Below are 19,798 nucleotides of genomic sequence, written 5' to 3' on the forward strand. Positions count from 1 at the left end.
TCCTTATCCGATGGAGCAGCACATGGCGATGCAGGATTCTTGGATCTTCTCTGGGCGGCCTGTATAATAACGGAGTCAGGTCTTGGATGGCCGATAAGACATGCAGGAGAGTCCTGAGATGCCCTGTATTTCTTATCCGGTTTCAGGATAACAGCAGCAATGGAAGCTGGGGTCTTTATCAGCTTAAGGCCCTCCTGCCACAGGTAGTCCACTATGGGGATGGCTCTGGTGGAGCGCTGCGTAGCGGCCTTAAAGTCGTACAAAAAACCCTCCATCTGCTTGACGGGCATGGGAAGATCAAAACATTTTGATGCCCACTCTAGGAGGTCGTGAAAACTGCTGATACCAGCTGGTAGGGAATTGGCCAGCGGCAGAGTGAGAGAAGGTGGTGTGTGCGCCACATAGTCGTTCCTTCCGTCCTGGTCAAAAGGGTCCAACTGCAGCTCTCCCTCTTCCAGCTGCTGGTCACCACGGTCAAGCTCCTGGACAGGATTTTGCAAGGGCGTTAAAGTTTTGTGTCTAGGCAACGTATGTGTGGCCTGCTGATCTGGGACGATGGTAGGTACCTCCTGTGTAGGAGGTGGCTTTTGACTAGCATTGGCCTCAGGAAAACGTTTGTAATAATTACTGAGCATCAGACGCAAGTCAGTGACCAGTGAAATAGAAATGTTGATGGAGGACTCCTACTGACGGTCCTCCTCCTGTTCATCATAAGGATAATGTTCCTGAAAAGGTGGGACGTCCCGTGTCCGAGAAGGAATATTTACCCTCCAGATACGTAGAAGAGTCATCCAGCACTTCCACGTCCTTAGATTCTTGGTATCTGACCCTAAGTTGCGAAGGGCTATATGCAGGACCATAAGGACCCTCATCTTCTGATTCCTGGAAGTCCAAGAAGAGAGAGTAGGAGGCAATGGGGAGATCTTGAAAAAGTCCTGCAAAAGAGAAGGAATCACCTTTGGAAAAGCCATGTCTTTCCGCTTCGTCGACAGGACCGTCGACGGGGCCGTAGACATGATCGTAAACGGTATGACTGACTGCGTCGACAGGGTGGAAACGCTCGTCGACAGTGCAGTGCCAAGCTGGACCGTCGATGGTGAAGCTCTTAACGAAGGAGATGGCCTCACAGTTGGCGCAGCCGATGACATCACTACTCCCGTCTTCGACGACGCTCCGGCCGTCGTCGTCCTGACAGATGATGTAGAAGTCACCATTGATACCGTTGACAGCGTACCAGATCCAGCGGAGACAGAGGTCATCGACAGGTGGATTTTCTTTGAGGGAGGATCCTTGAAAGGAGTATGTGGTGCAGATGGAGGTGCAGAGCCAGATCTTTGCTGGGCGTGAGAGGGGCCAGGCTGTTCATGTTTAGCCCTTTTCTCAACAGATTTCTACTTGTTCTGAGATCTGATTTTTTTCAAATCTCCTTTGACAGAAGAGGAATCTTTTTCATTACTCTTCTTGGAGGAGGTATGAGGCCTCTCCTTACATTCAGCGTCTAAATTCCTCACAGATTTCCTCTTTTGTAGTCCTAGGAGCAGTCTTCCCTCACGATCCTTGAGGGTTTTTGAAGAGAAAGTTCGACAGTGCTTACAGCCTCTGGGTTTATGATCCGGATATACGCAATACAGGCATCCCTTATGTGGATCCTCAGAGAAAAGTCTGGGCTTTCCACAAGTCTTGCAGGGCCTAAACAGCCCTTTTTTAGACTCGGACATTCTGAAGAAAAAGCAGAATAGGTAGACTCACTTTAAACAGTACTTCATTAATATTAACTGGTTACTAAATGCTATTGAATTTCAAGGGGAATTAGGTTTAAAGCTTGATACTGCTATTTTACTGTTACTGTGGGACTCCCACCATGACGAAGGGGAATATTCAAGCATGTGAATCAATAAACGATACAATACTGGAGAAGTGTAGATTTTAAACTCCATAAAACACCTCACTCACATGCACACAAGTATTTGACTACTCACTTACCTCACACCGTAAACCTTCTATTGAGTACATGTTTGCTCTATTCTACTTAAATAACCCGTACCTGGTATACATGAGCGATAAGAAGCTCTTGGCTACCGCAGTCCAGTTGACACAAAGGGCACAGGCACAGCCCTACTATAAGTTTTGGATTCAAATTCTCGGTGACCTAAGAACAAGGGAACCTGATTCAGCAGCAGGCAGGAGGAAAGCTTTCCGACAAAACTAGCTCAGACTGCACTTATGGAAGCACTCCCAAGGCCTACCAGGGTTGTAACTCACATATTCATAATTAGGGTAGGTCAAACATAACTGCAAATTCTATTCATCCAACAGGCCTTAGTTAGCATGGATGAACCCAAATGGTCCCAGCACGGACTAGCCATGTGCTCCAAGATGATGACCCGATGACATTTAGACTCTTTCAGCTTTAAATGACTGATAAAAGAACTGTCCCAGCAAACTCAAAATGATTTGAGAGCATTTTGTTTTTTAATGTAGCAGAAACCAGTGCCAGAGAAACACATTCCCAAAGCACGAACTGTTGGACAAACCTGCAACTTGAAGCACAAATGTGGCAGTGAGGCACCACAAACAATCAGAGTCACAACACTATCAGCTGTTGCTGAAACTATTCACCAATAGCAAAATCTGATGATGGAAAGTAGAGTTGCATCTTTGTACCTAAATGATCTTACAATCATCATGTACAAATTACTCATTTATGATAAAACTTGGTGTGTTCACAGTACACGAAATTAGGTAAGGCATGAAAAATCGAACAGGTTTCTGAATACTCGTACCGTAGTCTTCAGCGGCAATGGACGTGGGCAGCTAAAATACGGATACCTATAAAACATCATCACTTACCTCGTTCTCCTCAGTTATTGCTTGGGTAGTTGTCATTTCCATCTCCTTCTTAACAGCCAGCACAGCCCTGTCCTCCTCAGAGTTAGGGGAGGACGATTCATCAACAGTGTTATCTTCATCCGCCTCACTCTCACCTGCGATAAAGCACATATTTTAGATGGTCTTGGGAATTGGGCGCTGCTCCCAATCCAATTCAAAAGGACCGTAATCTGGGTTATTTTTATTTTAAAAGAATTCTTTTAAGCCACAAGTGCAGGTAAATAAAAATATTCATTTATCACTCTTGCAGCTAGGGATTATGCTTACATGTTGAGGTAGTTAAGAATGCTAGAATATGGACAGGGTCTGGACAGAGAGCATTGCATGAGTATGGCAGTAGATAGCATGCACTGAACACTCGTGAAAACAATCTTGTGATATACTTTTTACCCAGCCTCAACATCATGATGAAAGGCCTTTTCTTAGGGCCCCAGACAGTCAGTGATTATGGAACAGTATCCTGCTTGAGTATATTGTTCACCAGAAGAAGCGAATAGCATTATTTAATTGCTTAAGCGTCTTCCTAATTTTGCATTCATGTATTTAACCAGCCCAGCACTTTGTGGGCGGAAGTGTCTGACGCATAACTAACAAAAGAGGAGGATAGCGACAAAGCCAAGTTGCCCCAGGCTATGGTAAAGTATGCCAGCCTAGCATTTGAGATCATGCAATGTCCAAGATAAAACACCTGATTCTCGCCAGGATACAGAGCAGCAGGAATTTGCCGCCAGGTGAGGGGTAGTGGGGGCAGAGGGGCTTAGCTCTCATGAGAGTTCAGGTTTCTATTGATATCAAATCTTATCATGGCAGTAAAGGAAGCGCTCATTCGTCTTCCTTGTTCTTATCACTGGTTATGGGGGCTGAGGCGTTCCTTCGTCAAGAGCTCCCCAGAGCACCCAGCCGGAGATTTCAGGGTGCTTTTTTGCATGTTGTCTTGTCTCTAGGTAGGCAGCGTCCCTCCAGTTCAGAACTCGGGGGAGGCTCAAATAATAAGATCGACCCTGGTGCAAGACTTTCAGTTTTGCAGGGAAAAGGAGCATGTAGGACAACTTCATGTCTTTTTAATTTCTTTAAGAGGCACAAATGATTTCCTCCGGTGCTTAACCAGGGTCGTATAGTCAGAAAAATCATGACTCTAATAATAATAATAACCCTGTATTTGTAAAAGCGCGAACTAATCACCCCTAAGGGACTCAAGGCACTGGGGGCTGTTGGGAAGATTAAGCGAGCTATTGCCCAGAGTCAAATGGTGCTGGGCTGACCTGCCACCGGCGATCGAACCGTTAACCACGCGTTCCGGAGTCAGACGCCCTGACTGCTATGCCACACCTCTTCCTTCATCTTTAGATGGTTCGATGTTGAGATCTGATCTGTTTCGGATGGCATGACACACAGCATCTAGATTGTAATTGTTGAATATGTGGACGAAAATGGCATGTGGTGCACCTGGAGAGGGCAGAGGAGTCAAGTTCGGATGACCTCTTTTATTTATAATGCAGGCCATTAAGCTGCTGGGGCCATCCAGGATGTGAGCCAGTCTGCAAGAAAATTCTGCAACTGCGTGCCCTTCAGGCTCTTGGGTATCATGACTATCCAGAGATTGTTCCACCTCGATCTGCCCTCTGCGTCTTTCATGCTCTTCTCAAGCTGCAATGTCTTGACTTCTTGGCAAGACACTTCAGCTTTTAGCACATTGAAGGTGTCCTTTGCAGTGGAGATTTTATTATCTCCTTCGGTTACTTGCTCTGCCACCTCTTCAAATTTAGTAGTAGGAGGGAGATTTCTACCCACATCATCAATCTTGTCCTCTACAGCTGTGTGTGTGCCACAGATCACCGTGAAGATGTTTTCGGGGGTAATGAGGACACCTCAGGGCCTGCTGTGTCTTCGACAGATACCATTAGGTCCACCCCCCAGCTTGGCAAACTTGTTAATATTACTTTTCTGTGTGGGAGCCTGTACCTACGATTACCCTATCTTGCCAACATTTAAGAGTATAGTTCAGGTTGCAAAGTAGAACCACTGTGCCCCAAGAATTCAGTCTTCAAAGCAGCAAGATCAGTACGGTAACAAAAACACAACTATCTAAAAAGTTTAAAAAGTCCATTGGTTGGTCTTTTAAAATTAATATAAAAGTTAAAAAGTATTGGAATCACAATTATGGGCCTGTAAAGTGTACTCAACAAAGTAATATAAAAAGATAAAATATCCAAAGAACCCAATGAACCAACCGTGTATTAGTAATTAACTTCACCTTAATTGATAGATGACCAGGAGATTAAATATCTGGAAGAATTTTCATACTTCAACTTTGTTTCTACAGCATTCCAGTACTTTGTCCAAGCCACCACCAATTGCAAGCAGAGGTGTGGAAGGTTTTAAAATATCTGCTTGTCCATGGGACGGGATGTTTTATGAATCTATTTGTCTTAAAAATCACCTATCCTTGTGGTGCCATGCACTGAGATCATAAGTTATGGCAGCATTCTCCATGAATCGGAGCTCTGAAAATAGCCTCTCTAATTATGGCAGGACTCATATTCCAGTATATAAAAAAGTGATGGATAGAATGTTAGACTTAATCTCAGTTACTGACAATTATACAGGGCCGTATCCCAGTCCATCTTTATTTTGCATACCATGCCACCTCAGTTTGGACCCAGCCATATGCAAATCAGTCTTGATCATACTCCAGTGGAAACAGCCCAGCCCAAACATGTCCTCCCTGAACTGGAGAACATGCAACCCAGGACTGGAAGCTTGGGCTGAACTGTTCCCACTGCAGCAGGGTCAAGATTGGTTTGCATATGGCTGGGTCCAAACTGAGGTGCATGGTAGGTGAAAAATGATGGACTTGGAAAGAGTCCAAGCAATTGTCAGCAGGTGAGATTAATTCAAGCATTGCATCCAACACTGTTTTTGAGGACTCCTATTATAGCAGGGTAAGTATTCACGCACTGCCCTGATTTTTCCACCTTTCCGCAAATCTACATACTTGAGCTGGAAGTAGCGAGTAGTGCTAGTTCCACGTTTGGAATATCCTTTCATGTCTATGCACACCTACAAACTTGAATATTTAATGGTTTTTCGCAACTCTTCTCGAATCTCCTCCCGCACTGAGACATGTTGGAAATTTACTCCTGACAAGGGCAGAAGTAAAAGTTTTTCCAAGGTAGTGAAAAGGGGGTTGCACGGAAAGTGAACTTGCAAATGCTCAGCTGATTTTCATATCACCTGCATATTTGCTCACGTAAAACTGCAGTTCACAAAGAAGTCGGATTCCAGGCCTACTTCTGTAAATACTCGGGAATTCTTGAAAGTCGTAGATCTGCACTAATGCGAGAACATGTACCATGGGTGCAATTAAGTGACTTCACTGTGAGTGATGGCGTTTTGCTGTTTCACAAGGAGCACATTGGCACACAAAGAAGTTTCCTCCAGTTCCAGGGACTACTATGGCAATGTGTGTTTTTTCAGACCAAAAAATGTATTTGCTTTAGTCAATGTTGTTGCTACATTGGTGAGGGTGCGGCAGCCTCCACAAAAATAATGGTTTACAAAAGCTATGTAAAAAAACACACATTGACAAAACCAAAAGGCTGGCAACCATTGCCAGAATGATTGTCTTTGTCAATGCTTATTCATTTTCATATTTACCATAATCTTGCCGAAACTGGTTTTACACTAATTTTGCATTATTCATATTTTTGGGAAATACTAACATGTATTAAACACACTTTACTTAAGGATGCCTCACAGAAATGGTAATACTCCCTCTTATAAGAGTCTCAGAGGAGACTGACAGTGTAGTAGGTGGGAAAGCAGGGTGCAACATTTGACGACTGTTTGACTACAAGACTACCCTCATCGTACTTCTCAATGAGGCCTTCCCACTAGTTTAGTTTACGTTAAATGTACGCAGACAAAGCGTTCTTCTACTTAGCAGGAAAAGGAAACATATATTAAAGGGTACTGTGTATATCTATGTCTGCTATATGTATAATTGGTTTGTACTAGTAATCTAGGGAATAAGGGATTCCCTGGTCCTGATTTAAGCCACGGACCCCATATGGGGCCATAGGCTGAAACACTTCGACCCACAGATGCAGGAGTCATAATGACTCCTAGACTTCGCTTTAGCTTCTAACCACCTTATTTCCTCTAATAAAAGCAGTTCCTGATTGAAGGTCAAAGAGATTTTTCATTTTATTTTTATGAAATTGTTTTGTGCTTTTCAACCAGCTCTAAATTCCTAGATAAGATAGTTATATCTACCTTTTCTAAATGATGGGTACTCATTGTCCAACGAAAATGGATGAAACATCTACAGTACACTAGGATTTTCATTTTAATGTTATTCATATTGAAATGGTTTCTTTAATATATAAATCCAAGGCAATGGAGGCCCTTTGTAGGCCCACTACATTTTGTGCTAATACCACAGGCCTAATTTATATATTTCAGTCTTAGAATGTCACAGAGTTTCAACTAACCTTAGAGAGTTGTTTATACAGAGATTGTCACAAACTATATCACATTAGGAAAAGTTACTTTTTTTTGCAGATATAACATAAGTTGAGCTCAGCTGTAAGAGCATATGTAGAGTGAAGACATCCAGTGTCCCTGTTGCTCTCTCTGTCTTGTCCCACTCCCATTCTCCCAGGTCTACTGCTGACCAGCATTATCATCTTTTGCATGATTTTAAGTGGGTTTAGGGAAGCATGGATAGTACCATCACTCCAGTTGGATCCATATTTCCATGTTAGTTCAGCCCTGACATATTGCCTAGCCATGTGATAATTTCAAACCCAGCAATAGTATCAGAAGTTGCCCTATCTGACTGTAGATGTAGTACTCAAATTACAACGGGAAGTAAATTTAATGAGGTCGAAGAACACGACCGTACAAGGTCAGTTGAAAGAGAATTAGGTCTGTTATTGAAGCCAGAAAGCAAAGATGTGAGCCAAATTCTATTGACTTCGGGAGCCAATACCACTAGACATTATACCTTACACCCCCAATTATAAGAAATTATAAGACCCTCAGTCTTATAAACATTCATGCCTACCCGTACAATATGTACTATCTTTAGCAACTCCTATGCGGATGACACTCAGATAGTGGTGTCTGTTTCATCCCAGTTTGAAAATGATACCAACAACTTCTGCAACTGTATGGCCGCAGTTGCAAGCTGGATGAAGGAGAATTGTCTCAAATTAAATTCGGAAAAAGCGGAGGTGCTGCTCTTTGGGAAAGAGACTTCCTTCTGGAATGGATCCTGGTGGCCCCATGAGCTGGGAGACCTTCCCAAGCCTGTGCAGAAGGCAAAAAACCTGGGAGTTATTTTTGACACCAAACTATGGTCAGATCAATGTAGATCAATGCAGTGACCTCGGTGGGATACTTTATGCTTCGGGTTCTCAAAATAATTCTCCCGTTCATTCCAACGTATTTACAGAAGACCGTAATGTTAGCCCTTTTAGGATCCAAACTGGATTACTGCAATGCTCTTTATCTGGGCACCTCTAAATATCTGCTCAAAAAATTGCAGTCACTACAGAACGCGGTGGCCAGAACCCTCTTGAACATCCCTAAGTTTAAACCAGTATCTCACCTGCTACACGGCCTTCATTGGCTACCGGTGGAGAAGAGAATCTCATTTAAGGCTCTATGTCTAATACATAAGGCCCTTCATTGTACAGGCCCACTCTATTCTCAGGAACGTTTCACCTGGTATGCATGCGCCCAGTAGGACACAAAGATCTAGCTTGGCGCACATGGTCCTGATCCCCAGAATCAAACTAGCTAACTGGGGCGGCAGAATGCTGACCTTCCTGGGGGAAAGTTATGGAACTCTCTTCCTCTTTCCCTCCGGTCTCAAGCTAGCTTGCAGCTTTTCAGAAAGCAGCTAAAAACCTGGTTCTTTTCCGCTGGTAACAATAAAAGTGACTCAGACCTAACTCGGCTTGCTACCATGTCCTCCGTCCTTGATCCGTCTAGCGCTAAGACACCTCCGGGTAATGCACGCTTTATAAAATAATTGTATTCATTCATTCTAGAGGGATTTTCTGGTGATTCTAAATGTTTCTTTCTTTATCGGTGTCAGTGGCATTAACTATATAAACCCATGGCATTTCTTGATGATCAAACTAGACTACACAATGATCCATGGCTATATTTCTCTACCTTTTGAAAACAAATGTGGAAGTTATGTGATAGAAAATCACATGCTCTTTCCTTAGATAGTGAGCTGCTGAACTTGAAACAGGCACACCAACATTTAATAAGCTATATCACCACATTTAATCATTTGGTAGCTGAGACTGGTTGGTCTGAGGATAAAACTCTAAAGAGTCCCAAGAGTGATCAGTCAGTTCTAACTTAGCGGTGGCAAATATCCTTCAGTCTCCTCTTGTTAATTTCATAGTTCTAATCATAATGACTATGACAAATGGACAAGATTTAATTGTTTTAGGACTTTTAGATTGAGGTACCTCGGGGAACTATATGGATATTAAGTTGTTCAATCTTTGCAAATAAAAAGGAAGTTTCTAAAGAGGTTCAGGCACTTAATGGTTCAGCTTGTCCATATGTCTTTTAAGCTTTAACGCACGTTTTATACATAATGTTTTGGAAATTGTGATGCAAATATTTATTCTGATATGACTGATGCCCCTCAGTGCACAAGTGTGCCTATGCCATGGTTAACACTGCATAATCCTGGTATTGACTGGGCAACAAGAACAATACAGATCAATTCCGATTACTGTCTGGATCGAAGTTTAGTAACTAAAGAACAAACCCCCATGTGTCCTTCAAAATCAATAGGAAGTTTAATGATATATCTTCTGAAGTTAGCTTACCATATTATTATGAGTATGTCATGAGTTGTTTTATACGAAAACAGGGAGTTCATTATCTCCACATAAAAGTTATGATTGCAAGATTTATCTCTAAGCTGGGGCATCTTTACCTTGTAGCTGTTTACATGCACTTACAGAATCAGAAATAGAATAGATTATTTTTTATGAGAATGTAGCTAATGGATTCATCAGATCACAGTTTCCAGTCTCCTCTCCTTTATTCTTGAATCACAGAAAAGGAGCGAGTTAAAAGCATGCAATGGCTATACCGCAATCAAAAGGATTACAGTTAAAAACCCATTACCACTGATATCTGTCCTCTTAGATGAGAACAAACAACAATTTTCACTAAGCGTCATCTTATAGCAGCATATCATTTGGTCAGTGTCTGAGAAAATGAGGAATGGAAAACTGTTTCAGACCAAGTTTAAATAGTTGCTTCAGTTTTTCTTTATTGATTAAGTGCTGAGAATATTTATGGTGTATTTAGATGGTTTCTTTACATGAGCTACATGTTAAGCAGTATTACAGTGATTAAAATAGCACCATCTTTTTTCCCGAATGCAGCTAGTATGTATTCCATTCCTATTCAGTGTAATTTCTGTGGTTCATTATTTGCCCAAAGGGAATTAAAATCGGTGAAAAGAAAGTTTCAGCAATGATTAATTGGCCTACAACTATTTATGTAGAATGTGTGAAGAGCTCCTTAAGCTTTGCTATTTTTTTTTAAAGACTAAGGGCCAGATGTACAAAGGGTTTTAGAGTTTGGAAACATTCTGAATAGGTAAATCAGATGGTTTGGGAACACTAAAATCCTTGAAAAAATGTACCAAGTCCATTTAAAAATTTGGAAAAGCTTATCTGAATTGATAAATGGGTTTAAGAAACTATACCGAATCAGTATTTGAAAGGGGTGCCTTTAGGGCATCACTTGCAAATACTGATTCCTTATGGTATGTATTAATGTTTTGCGACTGACTGGTTTTGTGACCAGTTGCAAAACATGAGTATTTTACCAACACCTCAAGAAAGGTTTGCAAAACAGAAAGGGTCCTGAAGGGGCCTCTTCCCCAATGTGAATGTTGAAAAAAACACTTTAGGAGTAGGCAGTGGTCCATGAGAACATTGCTTTCTCCTAAAAACACAGTTTGTGAAACTTTTCATTTTTTTTTCTTTCTAAATGCATCTTGCCTTCCTTTCAGGAAATTGAACTGGTATTTAAAAAAATGACTGCTTGATTTTAAAACACTCACAGACATGGTGGTCTGCTGCCCCAAGCAGGCCACCATCCCTGTACCGGCACCAAATAGTAGTGGGTCACAATTTGTGACTTGCCACATTAATATTAATGAGGAATTGCGACTCACTACGATTCTATATTTTGCAAATCGACTTAGAAGTACATAGATCCATTTGCAAAATGACAATACATTCGATAAGTCAGTGCACACATTGCAAACCACTTTTACAGCATGCATTGTATCCACATATAGCTCCTATTCATCAATTTTCTGAGCTAGTCAGGCCCATTACGAAACCTCTTCACACCTTCACATGGTCCAAAAAGGCTGATCAAGCCTTTTGTGGTTTAAAAAAAAAAAGCTTTTCATGTGCTCCTATTTTGCAACATTCAAATGCTCATCCTCCATTCATTGTTGAATCTGATGTTTCATATCCTGCAACGGGAATTTTTGTCACAAGAAATGTAATCCCTGGACAGGTGCATCCAGTGCCCTACCTTTCCCTAAAGTTTTCAACTGATGAATTAAATTACAGCAGGAAAGACAAAGAACATATAGCAATCAAGAGATCTTTTGAAGAATGGAGACATTATTTATTAGAAGCCAAACATACAGTAGAGCTATACAATGACCACAGTAATTTACAGTTATTAAAGCCCATTAGGGCACTGATGCCTACGCAGTTGAGATGGCCATAGTTTTTAGGTCGAGCCTAGACAACGCTTGCACTGTCAGGATGATCTGTTGTATGTACTTTGTGGGCCATGACTCCTCCCATCACTTTTGATTTGTCTAATTACATGTCTTGAAAAATTCCCAGTGGGTAATTTGTCTTCCTGGTCCCTCCTTTATGGAGCATCATCCCTTGACTTGTCGGCTTCCACTTTTTCCATTATTGCTACTGGCTCAGGGACATTTTTCTTACTCCATGGGTTTCCCTTGATCAGCGTAGTGCACTGCGCTTTATCCCTTGATCAGCGCAGCACGCTGCGCTTTATCTTTAAACATGGCGCTGCCCCCCTTTCTTTTCTATATATTTACTTTGGTAACATTCGCTGCACGCCGCGCTATATCTTAAAACACGGCAACCCTCAACTTTCTTTTCTAATTTTCTACTTTGGCAACATTTGCGACATGCCGCGTCTCATTTTTAAACGCAGCGGCCTCCCACCTTTCTTTTTCTATTTATTTACTTTGGCAACATTTGTGGTACGCCGCGCTTTGTCCCATTGTCTTTCTTCTCTTCTGGAGTTTTTAAAAAACTTTTGGTCAAGCGCCACTATTAGCACTCTGAGCAAAGCAGCGTGAACCGCGCACTGCTCTGGCAGTCATAGAGTGTGTGACAGACTGCACTACTGTACACTGTGCGATGCACTGCTGCCCTGATGTTGAATTTCTGTTAAGATTAATTAAAAGTTTACTCGAAATCTGCCAGGTGGTACTGGAGCCGGACACACCGGTCAGGGCTGAGCTGCGCTCGCTGCAGCACTGCGGCAGCATTCATGTTCGTCACATGACTGCAACATTTTGTCTATTTGCCGAGACAGGACTTAAGCTGCCACGAGTGTGCGGCAGTATTGTTTTTAAATTTAGTTTGGCAGCCCACTGTTACTCGCAACGCTGCCTGTGTCGCCAGTGCCTCCTCTCTTCATGATGTCCTGAAACTGGACCAACTGCTGGAGACTCGTTCTCGCAGCTGTGGCTCAGTCACTCTCAGGTCTGTAATGTCTGACACATTTAAAAATATATTTAATTTTACAGGGTCATCCTCAGCCTGTAGCTCCGCTGAGCTGACAGTGACTGGGACCGGTGGCCGGAGGCTCGTCATGACGTGGATCACAGTTACTGACACTCTCAGGTCTCATCATCCTTCTTGTTTAAAAGGTTGTTGGGTGTGGCAGTGTAGTGTTTCTTCTGTGTTGAAGGGTGCTAAACAGCGCAACTTTATTGATTGTCCATGGTGGGTCATCGTAGGTTCTGTGCAACCCCCATGCTCCACATAGTGTTTCGTTCATCTGCCCTTATCTAGGGCAGCTCGGGCAATGACAGTCGATTCCCAGCCTCAAAATGGCTCCTTGTAGGCAGTCTCAAGGCCATCACACTGAGCTACGCTGCTGGCTTGTGCCCTGTTGCCTGCTCTCTCTACAATGCAAGGGCTCATTGCATGTGAAGAGATCTTGCAACGAGTGGGTCATGTGCTGCCTGTTTTTAACTCTGTGTCCATGATATGTCTCACCGAGCTCCGTTTCCATATTACTGCCACTGGTTTGTGAGGAAAGGACACACATAGTGCCATATGTTGGTGTACCAATTGACCTAGGTCTGGGACTCGGTATCCCCTCCCGCATCAGACAATCAGAAATGCAAAAGTACCAGGAAGGTGGATGGCACAAGCATTAATTTCAAGTTAGCAGGCAGCTTTTGGTTTGCCTAAATCAGCACACACAGATAACCTTCACTTGCCATCTTTATCACTTGTGTGTTATTTTCATGTTGTGCTCACACAAGAACCAATGAAGCCATTTATTATTGTTAAGCGCTTTTGGTGGGTAGTGAACTAAAGCATGCCTGGGGTGTACACATACAGGCACATCCGGTAAAGCATAGCATTGAAGCGTCGCTAAAGGACCTGACCCGCAGTGTACGGGAAGTGTGGGCAAAAAAATGCACATACTATTATGTGATGTGGCCCTATCTGAAGAGTTCCACAGTCTATAAAATGAGGGCGAGTAGTAAAATATAACTGTTTGCCCACACAGCTAAAACATTAGAGGAAGAAGGATTTAGGAGGCAGCTGTAATAGGAAAAAGACACTGACAAAGCCGGTTTCACGTACAAGAGCTATATTGGCTTTGTCAATTTGTTTTTAGCCATGTTGAGTGCTGCATGATTGAAACAACAAGCATTGAAAATGCAATAGGTCTCGCCTTTGATTAAGTTAAAGCCATTTGCTTTGCTAATGGTATTGTATAGCAAAGCAAATGGCTTTAACTTAATGAAAGGTGAGACCTATTGCATTTTTAATGCTTGTTCCTATTGGTCACGGTTACAGTGTCCTGGTCCTGAACGCAGTTCTACACGATATACAGGACACACAACTTAGTTTTCAAATATAAGTCAGGAACGTGAGATGCGAACAACTAGGTCGAAAAGAGAAGCAATGAATAAAAAAAGTTTAAGCGCATCAACTTGGGGAGGCCATATTGCACGCTGATGATCTAAAGCTGTGGCATGAAGGTCCCAAATTAAGGCAAGTCCCATGCTGTTCATGTCTGAGAATTAGAGGGGATTCCACTGTCACGAAGAAGATCTGGAGATGAGGTCTCCAAAGGAGTTAGGATCGGCGCCATATATTAAAAAAAAAGCACCGGGCCAGCCTGCCTCAAGCACTCCTCCCGAGCAGCCCTGCCTGCTGATCACATAATCTCCCCGTGCCCGAATGTGCCCTTGTCTAACCTAACCGGAGCTCATGTAAAGCACTCCAATACCTTCAGGTAGAGTTCGCGCTATAGAAATCTGCATTAAAAAAAACACAGTGCCAGCCTGCCTCAAGAGCTCCTCCTGAGCAGCTCTGCCTGCCAATCACATAATCTCCCCGTGCCTGATGGTAAAAATTCCAACCTTTTTTTAATGAAAGATATTTCCTACCTGCTCAGCAACATTCCGTTTTATTTTATGAGGTGGAAAATGTGCTTAAGTGTGGTGCTTTGGGGGAAGGAGCGGAGTAATGCCTCTTTATTCTGAACTATTGGAAATGTTGCCATCTTGCAGGGACCTAAAGATCTTGAGGTTCAGCAAATGAACGTCACTCCTACGCACCCCTGCCTAATGCATGCCTCACGCTCAGGGTTTAGCTGTAACCTATGCCATACTTCCATTTCTTGTGTATCATTAATACTTAAGCTTAGGAGTGGGGGGCCATGATGGTGTAAAACGAAATGACAGCCAGCGGGTGTTAAAGAGGCTGTGCAATCAAAACATCTTGGAGTGCATAGGTAATGCAAAAACCTACCCCAAACCCACCCTCACCCACTCTCCTGCACCCTTCAGTTTTATTTTGTCTATGAAGCAAATCAATGTTCCTTTTCTGGGGATTCCCAGCAATGCCTCCCATGAACACTGTAATAGTGACTGTGATTCCCTGTGAAAGGCAGGAAGGAGAAGAAGTACTAACATGTTATACAGAATGGAAAGATATAATGCCTGGCTGTCAAGGAGGATAGCCAAACTTACTTGTGTTTGTTTGCATAACACGAAAAGCGTTACTGAATTGCCTCTAGGCACTTTCAGAGAGAGATCAGGGGTGTAAGCTGGTTAAAGTTGCTCTAAATTTTGATGCTGGCTGATGGGGTAACATTTACCCAGTTACTGGATTTCAGTTGTGTGGTAAAGGTAATGAGTCACCATAAATAATTGTGACAGTGCCTAGTTTTGGTGTGCAAGGCATTGGCAGTCTGTTGGCAGAAGAAAAGGTGCATTGAGGGTCTTTTGTTTGGGTATTGACTGTTTGCCTGCTGGGACTGGGGTAGCTGGGCTGCAATGCTCTGGAGTTCCCCATGCAAAGACATGGCTGTCCTGAATGAGCAGGGGCATTATGAATGTGCTGGGGAGGTTGCTCCAATGGTCATGGTCTCATCACTTAGAGGTCAGTTTTATCTTTACATTTAGTGAGTTTTGAAACTGTATATGCATGTGGTATGTACATAATGCATGATGAGCCAATTCACCTGCTTGAATCATTCCCCGTCATCGAGATGGGAGTCCCAGGTATAACAAAATAGCAATGCAAAGCCAATACAAACAGAAACCAGGGCTAGGCCCATTTCAGTTTTGTAACATATCTTCATTGTTTTGTAAAAGAGACCAAAAATGGGGCATCAACCATTCAGAACCTCTCACCCTCTACAGCACTCCTGAGAGAACCTGCAGACCCTCCGAATTTCGCAACACTTGTGCAAGAGAAACACCTGCAAAATACAGGGAAAATACAGGGGAGGAGGGTGGGTCGCATGTAAATCTATGAAAGATTCCAACACGGGAGAACTACAGTTACAGGTAAGTAACTTCTTTCGTCAGCCTGTATTGGAACTTTCATAGACTTACATGCTTGAATCAGAGTAGCTAGCAGTTAGAAGCACATTTTCTGGTTTAAGGAGAAGTGTGTAGAATCCATATTATAAGTATTCAAAGAAGAAGATACACTTTAAGATCTCGTCTTAAAAATTGGCAATTAATGGCAAAGATACAACTACTAATTGTATTCAGACGTAATTGTACAATGTAACATATTATACGGACCAGGCAACATTAGGAAAAAGAAGAAGAAGAATATAAGATATAAATGAAAAATGTGTGGAATCTTATAGTAGAAAAGAAGGAGGGGTGAAAAGAGAGCTCACCATCACTGAAACAGGTTCCTCAGCACTGCTTGGCCCACTGCTGCGTCACTGTGAACTACATCTAAGCAGCAATGCTTGGTAAAGGTGTGGGTACTCTTCCAGGTTGCAGCCCTGTAAATGTCCTTGATAGGTACTCTGACGCAGAGACTGCTCTTGTAGAATGAGTACACAACAGGCGCCCGCTGAGGTTTACCTACTAATTGATGGCATTATCGAATAGCACTTGAGATCCAATGTGCAATATTCTCTTTAGACAGGGGATAGCCTCTCTGAATGACACTGAAGGCAACAAAGAGCTGGGTTGATTTGCAAAAGGCTTTGGTCCTTTGAAGATAGAACTTAAGACAACACTGTATATCTAGCGAATGAAGGCCTCTTTCCGCTACAGCTGTCGGTTGTGGAAAGAAGGTTCTGAGTATAACAGGCTCATTCAAGTGAAAGTCTGATGGAACTTTGGGGATGAATTTAGGGTTGGAACAAAGAAGTACTCTATCGCCCCTGAATTGTAGAAAAGGTTTGTGAATAGTGAGAGCCTGAATTTCACTGACCCTCCTAGCTGATGTCAATGCTAGAAGAAGGGCCACTTTCCATGAAAGGAACTTGAGGTCAAATCTATGTATAAGTGGAAAGGATATTTCATGAGTTGTGACTACGCTCAGATTCCAGATTGGTGGAGGAGCCTTGATAGGTGGAAAGACCCAAAATAGCCCTCTCATGAATTGCTTAATGATCCTTGCCGGCGATAATGAGGGACCATAAGAAGTCCTTCTAAATCGAGACATTGCAGCCAGATGGACTTTAATAGAGGCATGCGCTAGTCCAGACTTTGCCAAAAGCAGGATGTAAGGTAGGATTCAATGAGGTGAGGAAGGATGGACGCCAGTTTCCTGACACCAGATACAAAACCTCTTCTACTTCATTTTGTGTGTTTTGTGACCTGGCATTGGAAAGAATATCTCTACATTCCAACAGGATATTTAGATGCTCAAATTCAAGGTGTTCAGGAGCCATGCTGCTAATTGAAATGATTTGGGATCTGGATGCAGCACTTGTCCCTGGGACATCGTCAGAAGAGATGGAATGGGATGTAAGAGGATGGGCTGTTTCTCCGAAAGTAGGAGAAGTTCCGTGTACCAATGTTGATGCGGCCATGAGGGGGCTATTAGGATCACCCTCCCGGGTTCTGCCTTTATCTTCATAAGTAGTCTTGGCAGGAGGGGAGACGTTGGAAAGGTGTAGGCAAAGATGCCTGACCGTGCCATCAAAAATGTATGCCCCAAGATCCTGGATGGTGATACCAGCTTGCAAAGTACTGGCATTTCCTGTTCTTAAGGGTCACAGACAGATCTATGTCTGGCCTGCCCCATTGGCAACAGATGTTGTTGAGCATCTCCTGATGCAACTCCCATTCATGGCAGGATGACTTGAGCCTGCTTAATGTCTCTGCTGTTGTGTTCTGATCGCCCAGAAGAAGTTCCGCCTTTAAAGAGACTGTTTTGTATTACCCATTCCCATATGCACTAAGCCTCCTGAGAGAGGAGGTGAGATATGGTGCTGCCTTGTTTGCTGACATAATGCATTGCGGTGGTGCTGTCTGTCCTGACAACACCGCAGAGTTCTTTATCCTTGGCAGGAAAGCCTACAATGCTAACTTCACCGGTCTGAGCTCCAGCAAGTTGATGTGGAAATGCCGATGTTATTGCTGGCAACGGCCGCTGACCTGGAGATCTTGCAGCAAAACTCCCCATCCATCTAGGGAGGCATCGGTGGTAAATATGAGGGCGATAGAGTGGCGAGAAAAGAGAGACAGATAGAAATATTTTTCCACTGGTTCCACCAAGAGATGGCCTTGTCCATTGCTGGTGTGATAGCATTGATGTCCTCGAAAGTACCTCCTGCTTGATGCCATTGCAAATCTAGTTCTTCCTGCAGAGGGAGCATCTGAAGCCGGCAGAAGGGAATAAGAAGCATGCAAGATGACATTTTTTCCACAAGGGACTTGTAGAGGCGAACTGAAAGTTGTCTTTTTACTAGTGAATTGCTGAGCCAGCGATATTCTTTTCGCCTGTCTTTTGAGAGATGGGAATACCTTCTTGAGCGTTGTGTCCAAAATCGATGCTAAAAAGGTTATGCTTGTGGAAGGACGCAAGATGGACTTCTTGTTCAAGGTAAGGCCCAGCTTGGCGAACAGCCTTGTGCATGCTACTGTGGACGCCCGAGCTGCTGACACTGATGGAGCTTTGATTAGCCAGTCATCCAGGTAAGGAAACACTTGATGTTGTTCCTCCTTAGAAAGGCTGCTACAGAAGCCAGACATTTGGTGAATATTCTTGGAGCCGATTTCAGCCTAAATGGCAGTACCTTAAATTGATAATGGCCTCCGGCTACAGTAAATCGAAGGTACTTTTCTGAGGGAGGGGTGGATGGGAACGTGAAAATATGCATCCTGTAAGTCGAGAGTGGCCATGTAATCTCCTGCGTTTGGAAGTAACAAAATGTCCTGCAGAGTGCCAATGGTAAAAGATTGCTTTTTGAGGTAGGTATTGAGAATCCTCAAATCTAGAATCAGTAGCCATTGTCTGAAATGTTTCCGTACCAGGAAGAAACGGTAATAAAACCCCTTCCCTGTCTGGGATTGAAGGAACCAGTTCTACTGCTCCCTTCTGGAGCATTAGAAGTACTTTTAAACACAGGAAACATAGGTGTTTCACCTCCTGTCGACCAGGCGGAGTGCATGGTGGAATTTGAAGAAACTCCAAGGTATGGCCGAATTGGATAAGGTTAAGGACCCTTGGTGGAAATCTAGGCAAGGCCATAGCAGCAGTCTGGTCCCAAACGTCCTTCTGGAAAACTCTGCTTCTATCAACCACGGGAAGGGTGGCTCTGATAAAGATGATAATACTCCCCCGGCCCCAACACTATTTCACGAATCTCCCATTATATGTCCCCCATCTTATTTCCGCTCCTTAGAGACTCGGATCCAAGATTTTATATGGGGAAATTCGACACCGAGTAGCAATCAGAAAGCTGTATTTACCCACAGACCAAGGGGGCCTAGCTGTCCCAAATCTAGAGCAGTACTACCTGACTGCCCAACTGCTATATTATGACCCTTCCCCACAGTTTATTTTGTTACCATGCATAATCACAGTCAGTCTACGGCAATAATGAACAAACTATGCTTAGCTTAGAGGGGTCAAGCAGCATTAAAAGTGTTGAAAGCAATAAAGGGAGAGGAAAAGTAAAGGGACAAAAAGTAATACAGTTGTATAACAGTTCTAAGCATGTAAAAGTAGTGAGACAATAGAGTGGTAAATGTGCACTGTACAGCGAATCGTTGAAATGTCTACACTTTATGTTCATAATGTCGTAGAATAGAACAGCTGCTGTATGTACAAAAGCAACT

At 43.1% G+C, this 19,798-nt stretch overlaps 1 protein-coding gene across 8 annotated transcripts in view; it reads right to left on the reverse strand.

Annotated features, from left to right (window-relative positions):
- ZNF821 (zinc finger protein 821) overlaps positions 1 to 19,798 on the reverse strand; it is a 294,135-nt gene that overhangs the window by 53,190 nt on the left and 221,147 nt on the right. For all 8 annotated transcript variants that reach the window (XM_085639629.1, XM_085639624.1, XM_085639630.1 and 5 more), the window contains one exon: positions 2,851 to 2,984. In XM_085639629.1, the coding sequence (XP_085495755.1) occupies positions 2,851 to 2,984 (134 nt within the window). The remainder of the gene's footprint in view (positions 1 to 2,850; positions 2,985 to 19,798) is intronic.

Source organism: Triturus cristatus, chromosome 12 (assembly GCF_964204655.1).
Source record: "Triturus cristatus chromosome 12, aTriCri1.1, whole genome shotgun sequence".
Lineage (NCBI taxonomy): Eukaryota > Metazoa > Chordata > Amphibia > Caudata > Salamandridae > Triturus > Triturus cristatus.